Source organism: Caenorhabditis elegans, chromosome I (assembly GCF_000002985.6).
Source record: "Caenorhabditis elegans chromosome I".
Classification (NCBI taxonomy): domain Eukaryota; kingdom Metazoa; phylum Nematoda; class Chromadorea; order Rhabditida; family Rhabditidae; genus Caenorhabditis; species Caenorhabditis elegans.
Genome location: NC_003279.8, coordinates 2,700,327 through 2,717,810, shown reverse-complemented (window position 1 = coordinate 2,717,810; position 17,484 = coordinate 2,700,327). Strand labels below are relative to the sequence as shown.

General features: G+C 37.6%; 2 protein-coding genes and 3 non-coding genes across 8 annotated transcripts; 2 read left to right on the top strand and 3 right to left on the bottom strand.

Annotated features, from left to right (window-relative positions):
* Nucleotides 1-261: 261 nt before the first annotated feature.
* Nucleotides 262-10,213, bottom strand: lin-17 (Frizzled-4; the record flags this gene model as incomplete). 4 transcript variants are annotated; one of them, NM_058627.7, is made up of 9 exons in its annotated part: nt 262-581; nt 2,753-3,083; nt 3,403-3,691; nt 3,739-3,960; nt 5,263-5,372; nt 6,406-6,690; nt 7,745-7,891; nt 9,605-9,709; nt 10,117-10,213. In NM_058627.7, the coding sequence occupies 9 exons, from the start codon at nt 10,180-10,182 to the stop codon at nt 466-468; spliced, it is 1,671 nt and encodes a 556-aa protein (NP_491028.2). The 4 variants fall into 4 exon arrangements, 3 of the variants coding, with proteins under 3 accessions (NP_491028.2, NP_001021813.1, NP_001293367.1); NM_001026642.6 differs by having other exon boundaries at nt 269-581; nt 2,757-3,083; nt 10,117-10,212; NM_001306438.3 differs by lacking the exons at nt 9,605-9,709; nt 10,117-10,213 and having other exon boundaries at nt 456-581; nt 2,757-3,083; nt 7,745-7,858.
* Nucleotides 10,214-14,352: 4,139 nt separating this feature from the next.
* On the top strand, nt 14,353-14,548 carry Y71F9B.21. The gene has a single exon (NR_049994.1). It is a non-coding gene; the product is annotated as an Unclassified non-coding RNA Y71F9B.21 (non-coding RNA).
* Nucleotides 14,549-15,652: 1,104 nt separating this feature from the next.
* Nucleotides 15,653-17,391, bottom strand: F32B5.1 (arginine kinase; the record flags this gene model as incomplete). Its single annotated transcript, NM_058626.2, has 4 exons — nt 15,653-15,818; nt 15,869-16,081; nt 16,130-16,927; nt 17,209-17,391. 4 exons carry the CDS (start codon nt 17,389-17,391, stop codon nt 15,729-15,731), a joined length of 1,284 nt encoding a protein of 427 aa, NP_491027.1. The 3' UTR covers nt 15,653-15,728.
* Nucleotides 16,973-17,194, top strand: F32B5.16. Its single transcript, NR_049992.1, has one exon. It is a non-coding gene; the product is annotated as an Unclassified non-coding RNA F32B5.16 (non-coding RNA).
* On the bottom strand, nt 17,019-17,168 carry F32B5.11. Its single transcript, NR_049993.1, has one exon. It is a non-coding gene; the product is annotated as an Unclassified non-coding RNA F32B5.11 (non-coding RNA).
* Nucleotides 17,392-17,484: the final 93 nt, after the last annotated feature.

The following is a 17,484-nucleotide window of genomic DNA, read 5'->3' as shown; positions in this document are numbered from 1 at the left end:
TTTTTATCGGGAAATTGCCAGTATGCCGATTTGCCGAAAACTTCAGTTCCGGCAATTGGCCGATTTGCGGGAAATATTCATTTTCGGCAATTTTTCGATTTGCCAAAAATTTAAATTCGTGCAATTTGCCGGTTTGCCGGAAATATCAATTCGGGCAAATTGCCAATTTGCCGGAAATTTTGAATTCCGGCAAATTGCCGATTTGCCGGAAAAAAATCGTTTGCCGCCCACCTCTGCATTATTGTGTAAAATCTCAACAAGTTTTTTGTGAAAAATTTTTTATTATAGTTTCCTTGAAGAAAAAAAATTTCGGAAAAAGTAGAAAAAACCCGTAAATCAAAAGTAAAGAGAGAAGAAATGATGGTTGAATGCATTAAAAACAAACAAAAAATAATATAAAGATCATCGGTTTTGTCATGGGAAATTGGGATGAAATGGGCGCGGAAAAATCTCGCTCAGACGACCTTACTGGGTCTCCATGAATTCTGAGGATTCGTCGCCATTTGCATGTATACCGGTGGTTGTGGTGGCGGAGCAGTTGGTGGCTCGAGCAATGGACGTGTTGATGGCTCGATTGGGTTCTGAAAAATTTGCGAAATTTTTAAGTGAAAATTTTGGATTTTGCGCGTCAAGTTTGGTTCATTACGGAAGCAAAAAAATTCTGAGAATGCGTATTGCACAACATATCTGACGCGCAAAATATCTCGAAGCGAAAACTACAGTAAATCTTTAAATGACAACTGTAGCGCTTAAATGGACACAAGGGCTACAGTAATCATTTAAAGAATTACTGTAGTTTTCGCTTCGAGATATTTTGCGCGTCAAATGTGTTGTGCAATACGCATTCTCAGAATTTTGTATTTCTGTAATAATTGCTGTGTTTTTTTGGTTGCTTTCAAAAAGAAAAGCTTTTTTAAAAGGAATTTCTCAATTTAAAATTTTCTTTTTTTTGCGAAAAATACTCACCTTAGATTGTTTTTTGGTACTTGTGAATTACATGCCCTCATTTTCAAATTAAATTAAATTGTCATTAATTTCTCCATATACATTTTTCATTTTTCCTCTTTAGTCTTAGAAAATGTTTTTTTTCCTAACAAGGGAACCCCGTACTTGATCCGTGGAAAGGACAAAGAAAAAGTATACCAATCGAAAGTTCATGTTACTGGCTACTCGAAAACAAAATAAAATTCTGCCAGTTTTGCCTATAAATCTGAAATTTTTGCGTCTGAAAATTGGTCTTTGCGCCTCATGATTTTCAATACTTTCTCATTGTCTTTCGTTGAGAACTATATTTTCACGTGTAAAAAAGGCTACACAAAAGTTTTACAACAGCGAACACCGATTGAATGGCCGAGTGGTTAATGCTATTTTTTATAAAACATCTTGTCTTTGAAGCTATGCAGCTCCGTTGAAAAAAATCTGACAAAAAAGTGATCAACTAAAAAGTTGTAGATTATAACTTCATCTAGAATTTTTTAGTGAAAAACTTTCACCAAAAAAATTTGGTTGTCGAGATATAGACGTTATACTTTCTAGAATATTCTAAAAAGTTGTAGCTCTTTTTCAAAAGTTTCCAGCTCGACAACCAATTTTTTTTGGTAAAAGTGTTCATCTGAAAAGTTTTAGATGAAGTCATAATCTACAACTTTTTAGTTGATCACTTTTTTGTGAGATTTTTTTCAACGGAGCTGCATAGCTTCAAAGACAAGATGTTTTATAAAAAATAGCATTAACCACTCGGCCATCCAATCGGTGTTCGCTGTTGTAAAACTTTTGTGTAGCCTTTTTTACACGTGAGAATATAGTTTTCAACGAAAGACAGTGAGAAAGTATTGAAAATCAAGAGGCGCAAAGACCAATTTTCAGACGCAAAAATTTCAGATTTATAGGCAAAACTGGCAGAATTTTATTTTGTTTTCGAGTAGCCAGTAACATGAACTTTCGATTGGTATACTTTTTCTTTGTCCTTTCCACGGATCAAGTGCGGGGTTCCCTTGTAAGCCTAGAAATACAAATTGTGGTTCACGTTTTTATTTTTCATGGCTTAAAAATTACCATTAAAATGAGGGCATGTAATACACAAGTACCGTTTTTTTTTTAAATTTTGTAAAACAATTTTAGCAATTCCTCCAAAAAAAAATGCATAAAAAACTATTTAAAAACGATTTTTTCGGGCTTAAATTCTCAATTTCAGAATTTTTTGTTGGTTTTGCGCGTCAAGTTGGTGTAATTGCGTCCGATGCGTTCTATTTTACGAGCAAAATTTAGAATTATCCGCTTTTTTTGCGAAAAATATTCAATTTATCCTGTATTCTCATTTTGTAGCAAAATAATACAAAATTCTGAGAATGTATATTACAACATATTTGACGCGCAAAATATGTCATAGCGAAAACTACAGTAATTCTTTAATTGACTACTGTAGCGCTTGTGTCGATTTACGGGATCTCAAATGAATTGTGACATTTTTTCGGTATTGTGTTTACTTTAAAAAAATTATCCATTAATAAATGATTTCCGTAAATCGACACAAGCACTACCGTAGTAAATTAAAGAATTACTGTAGTTTTCGCTTCGAGATATTTTGCGCGTCAAATGTGCTGTGCAATACGTATTCTCAGAATTTAATGTTACCGTAATAATCAGGAAATGTTTTTTTCAAACTGTATTGTAACTGTAACTGTACAAATTTTTGTTTCTCTTCCTAACAAAAAGTCAGTCAAGCAATTTTCAATAGAGCACATTTCCTTACTCACTTTAACCGGCGCCGACGAGCACATTCCACAGAAGATGAAGTTCTTCCAGGCGTGGACGGTCTTCGCCGACAACACCCACATCAGACACGAGAATCCTGTGGCGAGACTGGAAATTACGGCGGTCATGTAAATTTCAGCCTGCGGCGGTGTCGGCCGATGACATGCACCTGACTGTTGTTTACAGTCAATTGTCATTCGGGTCCATTGGGTGAGAATCATGAATTTATAGCATTGACAGACAAGTTCGATGACGTTGGGAAGGATGAATAAAGCACAGAAGAAGCCCATTTTCACCATTAGTTTCTCCAATTTCGATGTGTCTGTGCCCTGAAAATCGATAAATTTTATTGATTTTTTTACGGTGTGATCTACGAAAAATGCGGATTTTTTTTTCAGCGTTGATTTTTGAGCTCGTCTCGGATGAGTAAGTCTATTTTTGAAATTTTTTTTAATTTTTCAGATTTTTTCCAAGCTTTTTCAAGACTTTATAAAAATATTTTAGATTAGAAAAATTAGAAAAAATTACTGAAAATAGGTAATTTCTATATTTTCTAACATGGTGCATCGATGTTAGCGCACAAAAATCGTTCAAAAATGAGTGGCCTAGAAAAAGAGATAAAAAATTCGGCCATTTAATAAAACTCACCCTTGTTCTGAAACTAATTCTCTCTCTGCACATGCTCGCAAATCCTCCAACAATAAAACATGTTCCAATAACAATGCAAATAGTTCGGGGAACAATCACAAACCAGAGCAACGCAATCGAATTCAAATTCCCAACGGAGCAAAGAGCGGTGAGCTCACTCGCGTCGACTTTGTTGAAAATGAGCACAATAATCGTGGCCAGCGACGACAATCCCCAGGCAACAAAATGCACATAACTACTGCATGCTTCGATACCTTCTGGCACCCATTTCCTTCCACCGCTCAAATACCTACAATATTCCCATGGTGGGATTAACTGACATAATAAGTGGCTTACAGTGTAAATGAGAACATTAACCACCAAAGGGCAGCCGCTGTACTGAAGAAGTAGTTAAGAAGGAATGAGGCAAGACAATATGAATTGTCAAATGTTCCGATTGACAGGTATGACCGCCCGTTTCCAAGTGCGTGGCAGGATCGGATCGGAGCATCGATGAAGAGTGGCGTGAGGTATGGGAGGGAGGAGATGAAGATGCACAGGGATAGGTAGAAGACGCATCTGGAAATTTTTTGGAATTTTAGATTCTCCAGGATTTGCAGTATGCTCTAATTTGTTCAAAAAGTTAAAAGAAAAAGCTGATTAAAATTTGTTTTTTAAAATCATTTTGAGAATCAGGAGCTTCCAAGATATAAAAACAAAAAATACAGGTAATTGATTTTTCTACGTGGCCTAGAAAAAGCAAAAACTCGGCCAACGATTTTTGTCTGATTTTTCGCGTAATTTCTTTCTGAAACTTGCCTATAATGGTTTTGGAAGGAGTTTCTATCAGGAGTGGGCGGCAGTTGCCGTTCGGCAAAAAATTCTTTGCCGTTTTGCCGAATTGACGGAAATTTCCAATTCCGGCAAATTAGCCGAAAATTTCCAATTCCGGCAAATTAGCCGAAAATTTCCAATTCCGGCAAATTTGCCGGTTTGCCGATTCTCCAAAAATTTTCAACTCCGGCAATTTGCCAATTTTCCATTTGCCGGAAATTTTTAGATGGATTTTTTATAAAACCGAAATACTTAAAACTGTGCCGTTTTGAAAAAAATTTTCCCGTTTTCTATATTTTAGATATTTTCATAGAATTTGCTTACTTTTCAAAATAGATGTAGGAACATTGATAGGATGCCTTTTTTTTAAAAATTTTACCGATTAAAATTGAATTTAAAAGAAAAAAAATCTGAAACTTCAAAAAGTACAAAATCACAACTTGCCAAAAATTTTCAGCAGAACGGCAAAACTGAAATTTGCCTGTTTGCCGACTTACCGGAAATATAAATTCCGGCAATTTACCTTTTTGCTGAGGATTTGCTAGAGTCCAAATCTATTTGCTGGTGAAACATGGTGCATCGAGAGCTGTTTTTTTTTCAAAAATTCTGGTCTATATTTGACCGGCAAAGCAAAATTTTGTGAAACACCATTAGAGAATTAGTTCTGAGCCTTAAAAAATATGAAATTTTGATCTTAAAAATTGGATTTTCATTAAAATTTGTTCATTTTTCGTTAAATCTTCTAAAAGTGCATTTTCGTCAAAATGTCGCAATGCACCATGTTTAGTTTGCCAATTTTTGATTTTGTTTTTTTAAAATTACAATATATTTTACTGTAAAATAAAATATTTCGCGGTAAGACCCTATTTCCCATTTCCATTTTCAGGAAAAATATACGATTTTTGGTTCCCAATTGCAACCCTCTTTTCCCCAAGTGACTCATTTTCATCTCGTCGTCATTACCCACTTATTGGCTTCTTCTCTCATTGTATCTTTCTTTCATCTTTTTTCGTCCACCAGAGGACCCCCATTTTTATAATAACAAACCTCTCCGGGAAACGGAATCGCTTTCGGTCGATGGCGAACGTCAAGAAGGAGAAAAGAGCAACGCCGGCGTTTGCGGCGGCAAACCAAATTGACCATGAACGTACCATACGCTGTAATTAATAGTAATGATCGCTTCATATGAGGGGTGGAATTTGAATTTCCCACTATTTTTCAATTTGCTCGTCAAATCTGATGCATTAGGTCCGTATAATACACCTGAATTGACGCGCAAAAAAAGTTTCTAAATTTTTGCCGCATATTCAATAGGTCAAAAATGAGCTAAACAAATTAAAAATTTTTTTTCCGAAAATCAAAAATTTCTTCCTTCATAAAATATGTCTAATAGACCACGCCCCAAAAATGGGCGGGGCTTATTTTGCTAACTTTTTGGAAATCGATTTTTAAAACCAAATCTCGTGGTGTCAGAGAGTCCCATTTCGGCTTGATCTACGTTGATCTACAAGAAATGCGGGAAAAGAGACGCAGAGTTCTCAACTGATTTCGTATGGTTAATTACGTGTTGACGTCATATTTTTTTGGGCAAAAAATTCCCGCATTTTTTGTAGATCAAATAGTAATGGACAGCCTGACACCACGTGCCAAATGTCAAAAAACTTTTACAGACCACACCCCGAAAATGGGGGGCGGAGCTTATTTTTATCGATTTTTTTGGACACCGAACCTTAAAAACCTAATATTATTAATAATAGGAGTTTTATAGACCACGCCCCCAAAATGGGTGGCGCTTGTTTTCCCCCTCTTTCTGGAATTCAAGCTATTTTCAAAAACCGAATTCTGGAAGGAAAAAAAAAACCATGAAATGGGCGGAGCTTATTTTTCTGGATTTTTCCGGAAGCCGAATTTAAAATCTCATAAAAAGGCGGGGGTGTATAGAACACGCCCACAAAATGGTTTTTTTTCCTGAAATTTGAGCATATTTTAAAATTTTTATTCTGGAAAAAACCATGAAATGGGCGGGGCTTTTATTCTGCAAAATTGGAATGCAATGCAAACCCGCTCTATTGACAAAAATTGCCTCTTAATTCTAGCAAATTCGGTGAATGGTTCAATGCATCAAATTTGACGCGCAAGTTTGCTACAGTAGGCCTTGTAGGCAGGCAGGCACCAGGCATCCGAACTCACCTTATTATCCGTACTAAACATCACATTCGACTGGCACGCGAATGCACAATGCGACTTGGGATCGTGTGGATCCACATCGACAAGGTCACTGGGGCACCCGGTTGGCTTGGAGGATGATGAGCTCGAGCCTTTTGTAGGCAGCCGGGGAGCCGAAAATCCTCCAGTTATCTCGTCTTCCGTAGGCTTCATGCAAAGCTCCGGTGGATCTGGGAATTGTGCACAATTCAGCGGCTCCGGCCATCCAATCCCGAATTCTTCCAATATCGAGAAGCAATCCGCTTTCACCTGCAATAAAATTTTTTAGTGTGTTAATCTTAAGGGTAAACAATACCCGCCCTACAAGACCCCCCATCTGCCAGATGTTTACAATAAGACAGTCAACTTTTGCTGCTGCTGCTGCTCCTATTATGATTGATGTCCACCTGTCCAGGGGCACGTAATGAGCCGTGGAGCAGAGCACCTAATTGGGGGAAAAGCACACAGCTGCGAGTAACAGGTGTTGCTGCTTTGGAAATTCGAGAATAAGAAATTGCAAAAAAAGTGGAGTTAATTGGCTTGAAACATGGTGCATCGAGCGGTTTTTGCGAAAAAAAGGAAATTTTAAGACATTACGGTAACATTATGACAGGCTCTGGTTACAATCTGCTAAAAATGACGTAAAAATCAGAAAATTAAGCGTGAGGTCTCTTAGAGGAATGTTAGATTTGGGGGATGCGAAAACGCGGAGGATTTGCCTAGTTTAAGCCTAGGAAGTAAGTTTTCTGTTATTGTAATATGATAATTTGTAGAATAATGGCAAAATTTCACAAAATCCATTTAAACCTTCTCAAAAAAAATTAGCCCTCTCCTATTCTAATTTTCGCGTTTCCACATCCCCCGTTTCAAATTACCCCTCAAGGGATTTTCTCGGGTTTTAGACGATTTTTTCCTTTTTCATGTAACTTTTGACAAGACAAAACAGTTTTTAAAAAATTGCCCGAAAAAACAGAGACTTATGGTTTGTGTAGTCCTCTCGGACAAGCGAACTTTCTTTTTTGTCAGTTTTAGCTATTACTTTTCTAGATTTTTGGCTCGAACTTGGATTTTATAGAACTGTTTAAAATTATTTTGCCAATTTCTAAAAACTAAATTTTTAAAGAAAATATGAAAAAATATTAAAAACTTTTTGAAAATTTTTTCGCAAAATTAAATAATTGAGAAAAATTTTTTCATTTCGGAAAGTTTTGGATTTTCTGTTAAACCCTAAAAAGCTACTTGTCCGAAAGTTGACCCATCCCAATATTTTTCCACTTTTACTACGTGGCCGCCAAATAAAAACTTCGGCCACTTTCTTCCTCACTTGCTCGCAAACGGATTTGCAGCTTGTCACGGCCTGTGGCATTCCAATCGGGCACATTGGAGCAAAAACGGAGCAAATGAAGAAGTGAATGTGTGGATGGCATTTTGTTTTCATCAACGGCTTGAAGTGCTCCGTGTGGGTTTGAAGCTGAAAGTACGAATTTTTTCTTAGGATTTCCGGTCCAAACCCTTAAAAATGTTTTCTCCGGCACCCTTGTATTGTATAGAAATCCCTTCCACTGGGTGGGCTCCGGGGCTCTTTTGTTGTGGTCCCAAAATGCAATTAGTATGGGGGATCTTTTCCACAACCCATTTCCCTCCCCGTTTCCCCCCTTCGAAATGCAAATGCGTATCTGATGAAAAGGGGAAGAGCACAGAAAGAAGAAGAAGAAGAACGGGAGGTCGTAAAAAGTGCGGCGGAGCAAAATTAGAAACATGTTTTAGACGCTGGTGCCCCCTTTGAGGTTCCGCCGCCGCCGTCACCTCGCTTATCAGTTTGTTATCGAAAAACGTTTAGCCGGTGTGGTCATAAAAATGCAGTTGTATGTAAAACCAATATTTGGATAGAGAGTGGGTTTGGATTTGAACAAAAAACAAAAAATTTTAGTAAAAAACCACCGTGCCGGAGGAGTGGACCCCAACCCACTGTGTGCTTTTCATCCCAAAAATTTGTTAACCGGGTCTCGAAACAAAATAAGAGTGTGCGCCTTTAATTTTGGACTAAAATTTTAGCCTCAAAATTGTTTTTTTTTTCAAAAAATTTTGGACTAGAAATTGGACTAAATATGTTGACCTAAAGTTTTGATCTAAAATTTTGGACAAAAATTTTGGATTAAAACTTTTGTCTAAGAGTTTGGAATAAAAATATAGACTAAAAATGTGGCCTAAAACCTAATTTTTAGCTTAAAAATTGGACTAAATGTTGAACCTAAAATTTGGGTCTAAAATGTTTGGCAAAAAATTTGTCCTAAAAAATTGGCCAAAAATTTTTGACTAAAAATGTTGGCCTAAAGTTTTGATCTAACATTTTGGACTAAAACTTTTGAAAGTTTTGAATAAAATATGGACTAAAAATGTGGCCAAAAACCTACAATTTTTTACTTAAAAATTTGAATAAATTTTGGCCTAAAACTTTGGACTCAAATTTGACAAAAATTTTCGGACCAAGATTGGGACGGAAAATGTTGACCTACAAATGCGGCCTAGAACCTACAATTTTTGTCTAAAAATTTGGCCTAAAAATATGGCCTAAAAATATTGCGTAAAACTTGTCTGAAAATTTGGGCTCAAAGTTTGGCCTGAATTTTCAGACCAAATTCTGGACAAAAAATGTTGGCCTAAAGTTTTAGACTAAAATTTGGGCCTAGAATGTCCTAAAAAATATGTCCTAAAATTTTGACACCTGACTCCTTCTGCCATGATAAATTATGCAGCAATTAAAATTTTTTTGAAATAGGCCAAAATCCCCATTTCCAATTTCCCAAAAAAAAAAAACGGAGTTAATCTTTCCCGCGGCACCATATATTTTTTGACCGTACCTCTCCCCCTATTCATTTCATCCCCCTTTTGTCTCATTTATTTTTCGCGTATTTTTGTCCATGTTGATGAGATGGGCGATGGCCAGAGAGCGTGTGCACCGGCCAGTGCGCAGACTTTTTGGCCGAGACCAGGGGCTCTTTGAAGTTGCCGCTAGCGGGCGGCGGCGGCGACCAGCGTCAGTCGGTTCCCTCTTTTCTGTGTGTGACTGGGAATGGGACACCAATTTGAAAATTTAACTTTTCCCTCATTCTCCATTCCTCTATGCAAATCACCCGATTCAGGAATTGATAGAATATGGAAATTATTGGTGAAGGGGGCTTACCGTGTGTTGATCGTTGTGTAGAATGGTATTCGGGAAATATGTGTAGTTGTAGGGCAGGTCTTTGCATAGCTCAATGTCGATCGGAATGCATTTCCCTTTCACCGCCTGAAAAGTTGAAAAATTGGTGTTTAATCTAGGAAAGTGGCACGACTAGATGCGCCAGATTTGACGGACAAATTCACTAAATGACCATAGTGCATTAAAACATGGTGCATCAACTTTTTAGGATATGGGTGACGCACCGGGTGCACCATATTTGACGCGCAAGTTTTGTAAACTGTAAACTTAATAACAGAGATCAAGGTGCATCGACTTTTCAAGTGACTCACCCGGTGCACCATATTTGACGCGCAAGTTTAGGACAGAAGTCGTAGGCTTATGGTGAATCGAAAATTTGAAAACATGGTGCAACGGATGGGCAAAGCATCAAATACATCCGATTTGACGCGCAAGTTTAGTGCAATTTTTTAAAGGCATGGTGCATCGATTTTTCAGATTTCCAATAAGTCTACCTGATCGAAAATTGATCCTGTGGCGAGTGGAATAAATAGTAGAATGATGCCCAAAGAATGCATCATTTTGGAGAAGGAGCCAGTCTCTCGAGGAGCCTTCAAAAAGTTACGGAATAATTAGAGTCAATTTTGAGGAGCGAAAACGAGAAAATACTAAAGTTGAGAGGAGCGGAGAACAGAAGAAAAACAGGAGAAGAGAAATGGAAAGTGGTCCATGGGAAAATTGAAATTTTGGGAAAAATATCTATAGTTTGGTTTTAAAAAAATTTCAAAGCTCTAGAAAAATCATACCAAACCCAGAAAAAAAATTAGAGGCTCCTGGTGAAGCAGCACCCGTCTGGTTAGCATATAGAGAGAGTAATGGAGAAAGAAGAATAGAAGGAAGACGTCTGCACAAACACACACGGTGTGTGCTGCGTCTCGTGCTCTCTAGTTGGCTGATTTAGGCTCCGCCCCCTATCAGTGGTCACTATTTGGGTTTGATGTGCTTTTATAAAAAGTTGTTAGTAGATTACCTAATACAAAACTTTCGTGATGAGACCCAAAATCCGTGGGACTTATGAACTTCGTGGTGGGACCTAGAAATTTTGAAAGAAACTTTTTTTCGGGAAGAAATAGGCATCTTTTCAAATCCCAATGCGACAAAAGGGGCACGAAAAAACACCGAAAATCAAAATGTTTCTGTACTTACCGATGGAGCCCATTTGCATAGTAAAGCTCAATTGCATCATCTTCTTCGATGGAATACATTTTTGTATTTTTCTCCGATGAAGCGCATTTGCACCATTTTTCAACGAAGCGCGTTTGCATAGTTATTTCTCAGTGGAGCGCGTTTACCTAACTTAGGCCTAAATTGAATATTTTAAATTAAAAAAAAATATTTTGACTCAAATTACAGTGAAAATTGTTGCAAAAATCTGGAGAAAAAACTCGGCCACTAAATATTTTTCTAGGCCACGTCCAATACAGGCCAGGCTCCCAGTTAATGAATTTTCAAAAAATTTGAATGGGGATTGAGTATCTAAAAAGACATGCATATCACTTTTTAGATAAGCCTAGAAATTCGATGAATTTGAATAATGTTTTTGTGGCCTTGAAAATGGAAAACTCGGCCATCAGGGGAGTTTGTAGATTTCTCCAGTTTTCAACAGAATAGAAAAGTCTGAAAATCCGGAAAAAACGAAAAAAAAAGAAAAATACTAAATTCAAATTCAAATTCAAAAAGGCCTAAAATTTCAAAAAGATGGAATTCAGGCGGCTCAAAATCGAGACAATATTTCAACGTCAAATTAGTGGGCGAGCCTAAGGGATCTCAAACAGAAAGATCTCCGTTTCTTTCTTAATGTCTTGATTTATTAGGTTCTTCGTGGATAGAAGGGGAGATGGAGAAAAGACGCACACCACCCGATCGATGATGTCGGAGGAGGAGGGTGGGCTGTAGAATTTAAGAGATTTATGACATAGAGACCCGTGTCATAGGCAATTGTATGTGTATACGACACATGTATCAGAAGAAGAAGAAGGGGCAATTGATACGAACACACACATCTGGACAATGATGAACGGAGAATGAAGAAGAGAGATGGAGACGGAGGAGGTTGAGGTGGAGAAGTTTTTGAAAAGGTAAAAATGCAAATAAGGACTAATGGGAGGATTGGAGACGAGATCGTCAATGGGCTGGAAAATAAGTTTAGGCCTCAGAAGATTTACTAAAAAAATTCCCAAATTTTACAACTTTTTGTTCCTCAAACAGAAATTTTCCGCTGATTCCGAAAATCTACTTTTTGTGTCTCTCACTCTAAAGCTCACTGAGTTACGGGGGTTTTAGTCCAGCGACTGAAAGATGAGAGAGCGCAGAGAAAGCAGACACTCTCGCGCGTCTGCGACCTCTCACTCTCTCACACGCCTGTAAAAACCACTGTAACTTAATTAGTTTTTTAGCTAGAGAGATGAAAAGCATATTTTTGGAATTAGCGGAAAAATTCGCTTTGAGGGTATATAATGTCGAAATTATTGGGAGTTTTGCAGCGAAGTGTGTCTATCTTAAAGTATTTTTTAGTCGACTTGAACATAAAATAGAAAGAAAGGAAAGGTTCACAGAGGCAAATAGGGACTAATGGGAGTGTTGAAGACGGGATCGTCAATGGGCTGGAAAAAAGTTTAGAGACACCACTTTTTGAATGGGGATTGGATGTGGAGGTTATGCAAAGACTGAGGTAAATTTTACAAAAAATATTCAAATTCTAAAAAGTTGTAATAATCTAAACGAAAATGTTCCGCTGATTCTGAAAATATAATTTTTATAGCGCCTTTTATTTAAAAAAAAAACTGTGGTTGAAGCGGTATTTTAAGAATTGTAAGAAAACTTCAAAATCACAAACATCCAGAGCAAATTTTTCCGCTGATTCCAAAAATTCCCTTTTCATATTCACAGCTATAACAGTAACTGAGTTGCAGGGTTTTTTTTGCAGGCGTCGGGTTAGAGTGAGAGGTCCCAGGCGCGCTCTCTTTTCTCGCAGTGTAAAAATCACCGTAAATCTGCGAGTATTGAAATGAGATTTTTAAAAGTTTTATTTTCGAAATCAGAAGAAAATTCTAGATTAGATAAATGTATTTTCTGGTGTCTAGAATTTTTTGTTTGAAAGAAAACTTTTTTAAAAATTAACAAGGTTTTTTAACCAAAATGTTGGAAACCTTTTATATGAGTAGTAAAAATTGTAAGATATAAAATCAAGCTAGAAAAAAACCTGCCAAATTTTTTTGGTCTCAGAGCGTTTACGAAAAAAAAGAAAGAAAAACCAATAAATAGGCGAGGTCTGGTTTTTAAGGACCGAAATTTAAAATTTAAAAATAACATTTTAACTGGTTTGGACAATGTTACGTTTGAAGCAAGTTCTTAAAAAATGAGCCGGCCAGAATTTTTGCACAATAATTTCACCTCACTCCTAAATCGACTGACTCAACAAATTCCATTTACAAAAAAACTCCGATCAACAATAGAAAGAACATCTTCTCCCCAAAAAGGGCGAACAGAAAAGTGATGACTAGTACGACTAGTGCAAATAGCCCCCCAAACAAAAAAAAAGTTCTTGACTGGACACATGGGAGTGGAGGTTGACGTTGACGACATCATATATGGGAAAAGGTGATAAAAAGTGGTAGGGGCGCGCGAAAAAATGAACATTTGAAAAAAAGTAGAGAGAGGGATGGTGAGGGAGTTGAGTATTGCTGCAAACCCCCATAAATTAGAGCGGTCGGTGGAGACCAAAGGGGTGGAATTTCGAGATAAAGAGAATAAATCAAGAGGCGATTAGGCAGGGAGAGGAGCTCTGTTCTGCGATCTAGGAAAACGCCAAAAAAAAACCAGGATAGGGGCGGAGTCTATTATCGATTTTTTTTCAAATTTACTTTAAATTTTCTTTGATTTGGACTGTTTGGACTGTCACAGAAACTTGCTAGGTGGCCTAGAAAAAAAATTAGAAACTAGGCCACCGATTTATTTTTGATCCCATATAAAAAAATTCTGGTATGCTAATAATTTTATGGAAGTCTTTATTTTTTTTCTGCTGACTCAATTTTTCCAGCTTGAACAAAAATTTCAAAAATTCAGTCTTTTTCTAGATTATTTTAGGACTTAATTAGAAAGCACTAAATTCAAACTTTTGCGCGAAAAATTCAGGCGGTTAATTCAAATTTTCTGAGAAAATAGCATTAGGGGAAATTTCAATTTTCTGTGAAAAATGTTTTGGCGGGAAATTCAAAAATTTAAAGAAACATTTTTTGGCGGGAAATTCAAATTTGTCGAGAAAACATTGATGGCGGAAAATTCAATTTTCTTATAAAAAATTTTGAGAAAAATTTTTATGCGGGAAATTTGAATTTTTCTGGGAAAAAATTATTGGCTGGAAATTCAAATATTCCGAGAAAATATTGATGGCGGAAAATTCAATTTTCTGATGAACATTTTTGGCGAATTTCGAATTTTTCGAATTTTTGAGAAAACATTTTTTGCGAGAAATTCAAATTTCTTTGGGTGTAATCCTAATAGATACGCCAATACTTATAGAAAATATACGGTAGGTCACTTTTTTAAGAGAACCAGAAGCTATGTAGAACCCGGGTGGAGCAGAGTACATCGGAGCATCGTTCGAAATCGAAATTTCAAAAGTCACTAGGTTATGGTCAAACTGAAGTCAGAGAGGGGTTAACTGGGGTCCGACCTAACCTCTTACTGCTGCTGCTGCTGCTGGTGGTGTCGATGCTGATCGGCTTCTCAGATAGCATTCCCATTGCAGAGAGTCCGAACGACAGACGGGGTCAGAGAGCGTACGAATCGCTGAGTGTGTCAGAGGGTCCGAAAGCAATAAAAATGTGTGTGTATGTATGGCTATAAATCGTGGCGAATGGCGCGCGTTAGGACAGAGGGAGAGATGGAGACAAGGCTTGCACCACCAGCTACACCATGGGAGACCAGAGGGAGAAAGGGAGAGAAATCTTTTTCTCTGGTTTTTGAATAGATGATCATGGGTTATTAACTTTTAAAAGTGTTTTTTTCTAGCAAATTATTGGGATTTATTATGAGTTGTTAAATTAGAATATGATATTCCAGTTCGATGCACCATGTTTCATTCAGCTTTATCTCAGCTCAATTTAAAGTTGCAAATAAACACTCAACTGCAAAACTGTAGAAAATACAATAAAAAGTGTTTTGTTAGTTAACAACATTTTGATAAATTCATTTAGAACAAAGTTATGAGCCTATAAAGTTGAATGAGGTGTTCCAGGACGATGCACCATGTTTCAATCGTCACTATTAGGCTTTATCTCAGCTCAACTTAGAATTAATAATAAAATTTCAACCAAAAAACTATAGAAGATTAGATAACACATATTTTGTCAGTTGAACAATTTTTGATAAAACTAAGTTTATTTGAGTTATGGTCTAGTGAAGTTGAATGAGGTGTATTCAGCTTTATCAGATCTAACAAGGGAAGTATTTCAACTTAATTCCGGACATCTGAACATAACCTATGCCATTCGGACCTATGCCTTCTGAATAGGCCCCTACGAAAAAAATTTAGCGGCAGAGGAGCACTTTGAACAGGAAAAAAGTCCCACTGAAAATTTTTCAGTGCATTTTTTCACAATTCTCGAGGTTTCTAAATTGGCTCCAAATGTGAATTTTTGCTAATTTTTTATGCTTTCTAGGATGTTCAGGGGTCGGCAAACATTCAGAATTTTTTAAATAATTTTTTATAATTTAAAAAAAAACTCAATTTTTTTTGAATCCATGAGAATTTTTTCGAAAATTAAAAAAAATTCCAAAAAACGAATCTGAATGATTTCCGGCTCCTGAACACCCTAGAAATCATCAAAAATCTGCAAACATTCACATTTGGAGCCAATTTACGGACTGCTAAAGTTGGGAAAAAATGCACTGAAAAATTTTCAGAGCGACTTGTTTCAAGTGCTCAAGCTCAAGTCAAAAGAGTAAAAGTAGGTGATAGAGTGAGAGAAAGAAAAGAAACATAGAAATCATTCTACTACCATTTATTTAAATAGTTAATAGAGAAATACAATATGACTAAACGAGTTTTTCTTCTTCTTCCAGTTTACTTCTGCTTCTCCTCCATTTCAATTAGCTTCTTCACTCCGTCGTACATTTGTTTCACAGCTTGATATTCCGAGAGTCCTAGGCGAGCCTGAAAAGTTGGAAATGTTGATTTTTCAACAAAAAACGTGGTTTATTTACCTTGTTAGAAATGTCATAGACTCCTCCAACAGAATCCGAGTGTTCTCCGTGGATTCCGCGCACTTGGAGATTGAGCTTCTCGCAAATCTCGATGAAGTCCTTGCGGGCGGCGAGCTTTGGAAGAGCAATGTGGACGGATGCACGAACTGTTGATCCGAGGTTTGTTGGGCAGAATGTCAGCCATCCGAGACGGTCATCACGGGAGAATGGAACCTGGAAAACATAATATGTTGAGTTTCGGAGCCTTATTAGAAAATCAACCTGCTTCTCAATTCCGCGAACTCCCTTGATAAGTCTGTCAAGCACAGCTCCGACATCAGACCCTTCTTGCATTGAAATGATTCTCATATGATCTTCCTCGTTCACCCAAATCAGGAAAGTCTTGTCGTTATTGTGGAAGATACCACGTCCCTTTGGCCAGAAGTTGCAGGCATTTGCGTATTGAAGATGTCTATCTCCCTCCTTGAACAGGAAATGATCAGCAATCAGCTGCTTCTGAGTATCCTTGCCCATACCATCCAATGGATAGTACTTGCCCTTGAGTTCCTTGTCCGAATATTCAGAGAACGCCTTCTTCACCTTTCCTTCCATCTCAAGATAGTTGTCCTGAGTGAGACATGGATTGAATGGATATCCCTTCAAAGAACGTCCACATCGGATTCTCGTCGACTTGATGTACTTTCCTTTTGGATCCAATGGTGGGAATTCCTTAGTCTTTCCCTCTCCAAGATCAACTGGTGGTTGCTTCTGCTTTGGACTGAATCCGTGATAATCCTCAATGATCTTGTCGAACAATGGAGCGAACAAAGTGTAAGCTTCAGCGTCCGGAGCGTAGACTCCAACTCCGGCGTCCAAATTGTAGACACCTGACCGGATGCAGTCGTAAAGGGTTGCTCCGACCTTTGTGCGCTTTGTCTTAAGCTTCTCGACGACTTCCTTGGTCAAATGCTTCTTGAGCAGCGACTTGCACTTGGCTCCTTCTGGACCATTGAGCTTGGCGTAGGCCTCCTCGATCTTCTTGATCGTGGCAGCGTCGACTTCGGATTTGGCTTGAAGTTGCTGAAAAATTATAATTAGAGATTTGTAAAGCTTTTTCTGAAAAATCGACTCCCAGAATATATATTCTCATGTCAGAGTTTCAGCTCGCGCGTGGAACGGCTCAAACAGAAAAGTTGATTTACAAACTTCAAAATGATGACAAATCACGTGTTCTGGGCATACCGCTCCGGACGCAGCTGCGCTGGGAGCCCCCTCAAATTGGCTTCAGAGTTGCGCGGTCCCTGATTAAAGGGAGCAAGGAAATATTTCTGAAAATTGCCCTTTTTTGGCTTTAGAATTACCTGTGGAGTGAGTGTGTAGACTGCGGATCCGGCTCCAAGAGCAGCGAGCACTCCAGCGACATACCGCGAGTTTGTTGAACGGAGAAATTGCGATGCCATTTCGACGAGACGAAGAGTTGAGTGAGAAGAATCGAATTTCAAACGAGAACTTCTTCGGTAATAACCAATCTGAGCTTTTTTCATGACACGTTGACATTTGGAAAACACGTGGAAAGATTTAGAAATTAGATAAGAAAATTGTCACGTTTTTAAAAAAATGTTTTGGAAAGTTTTGTT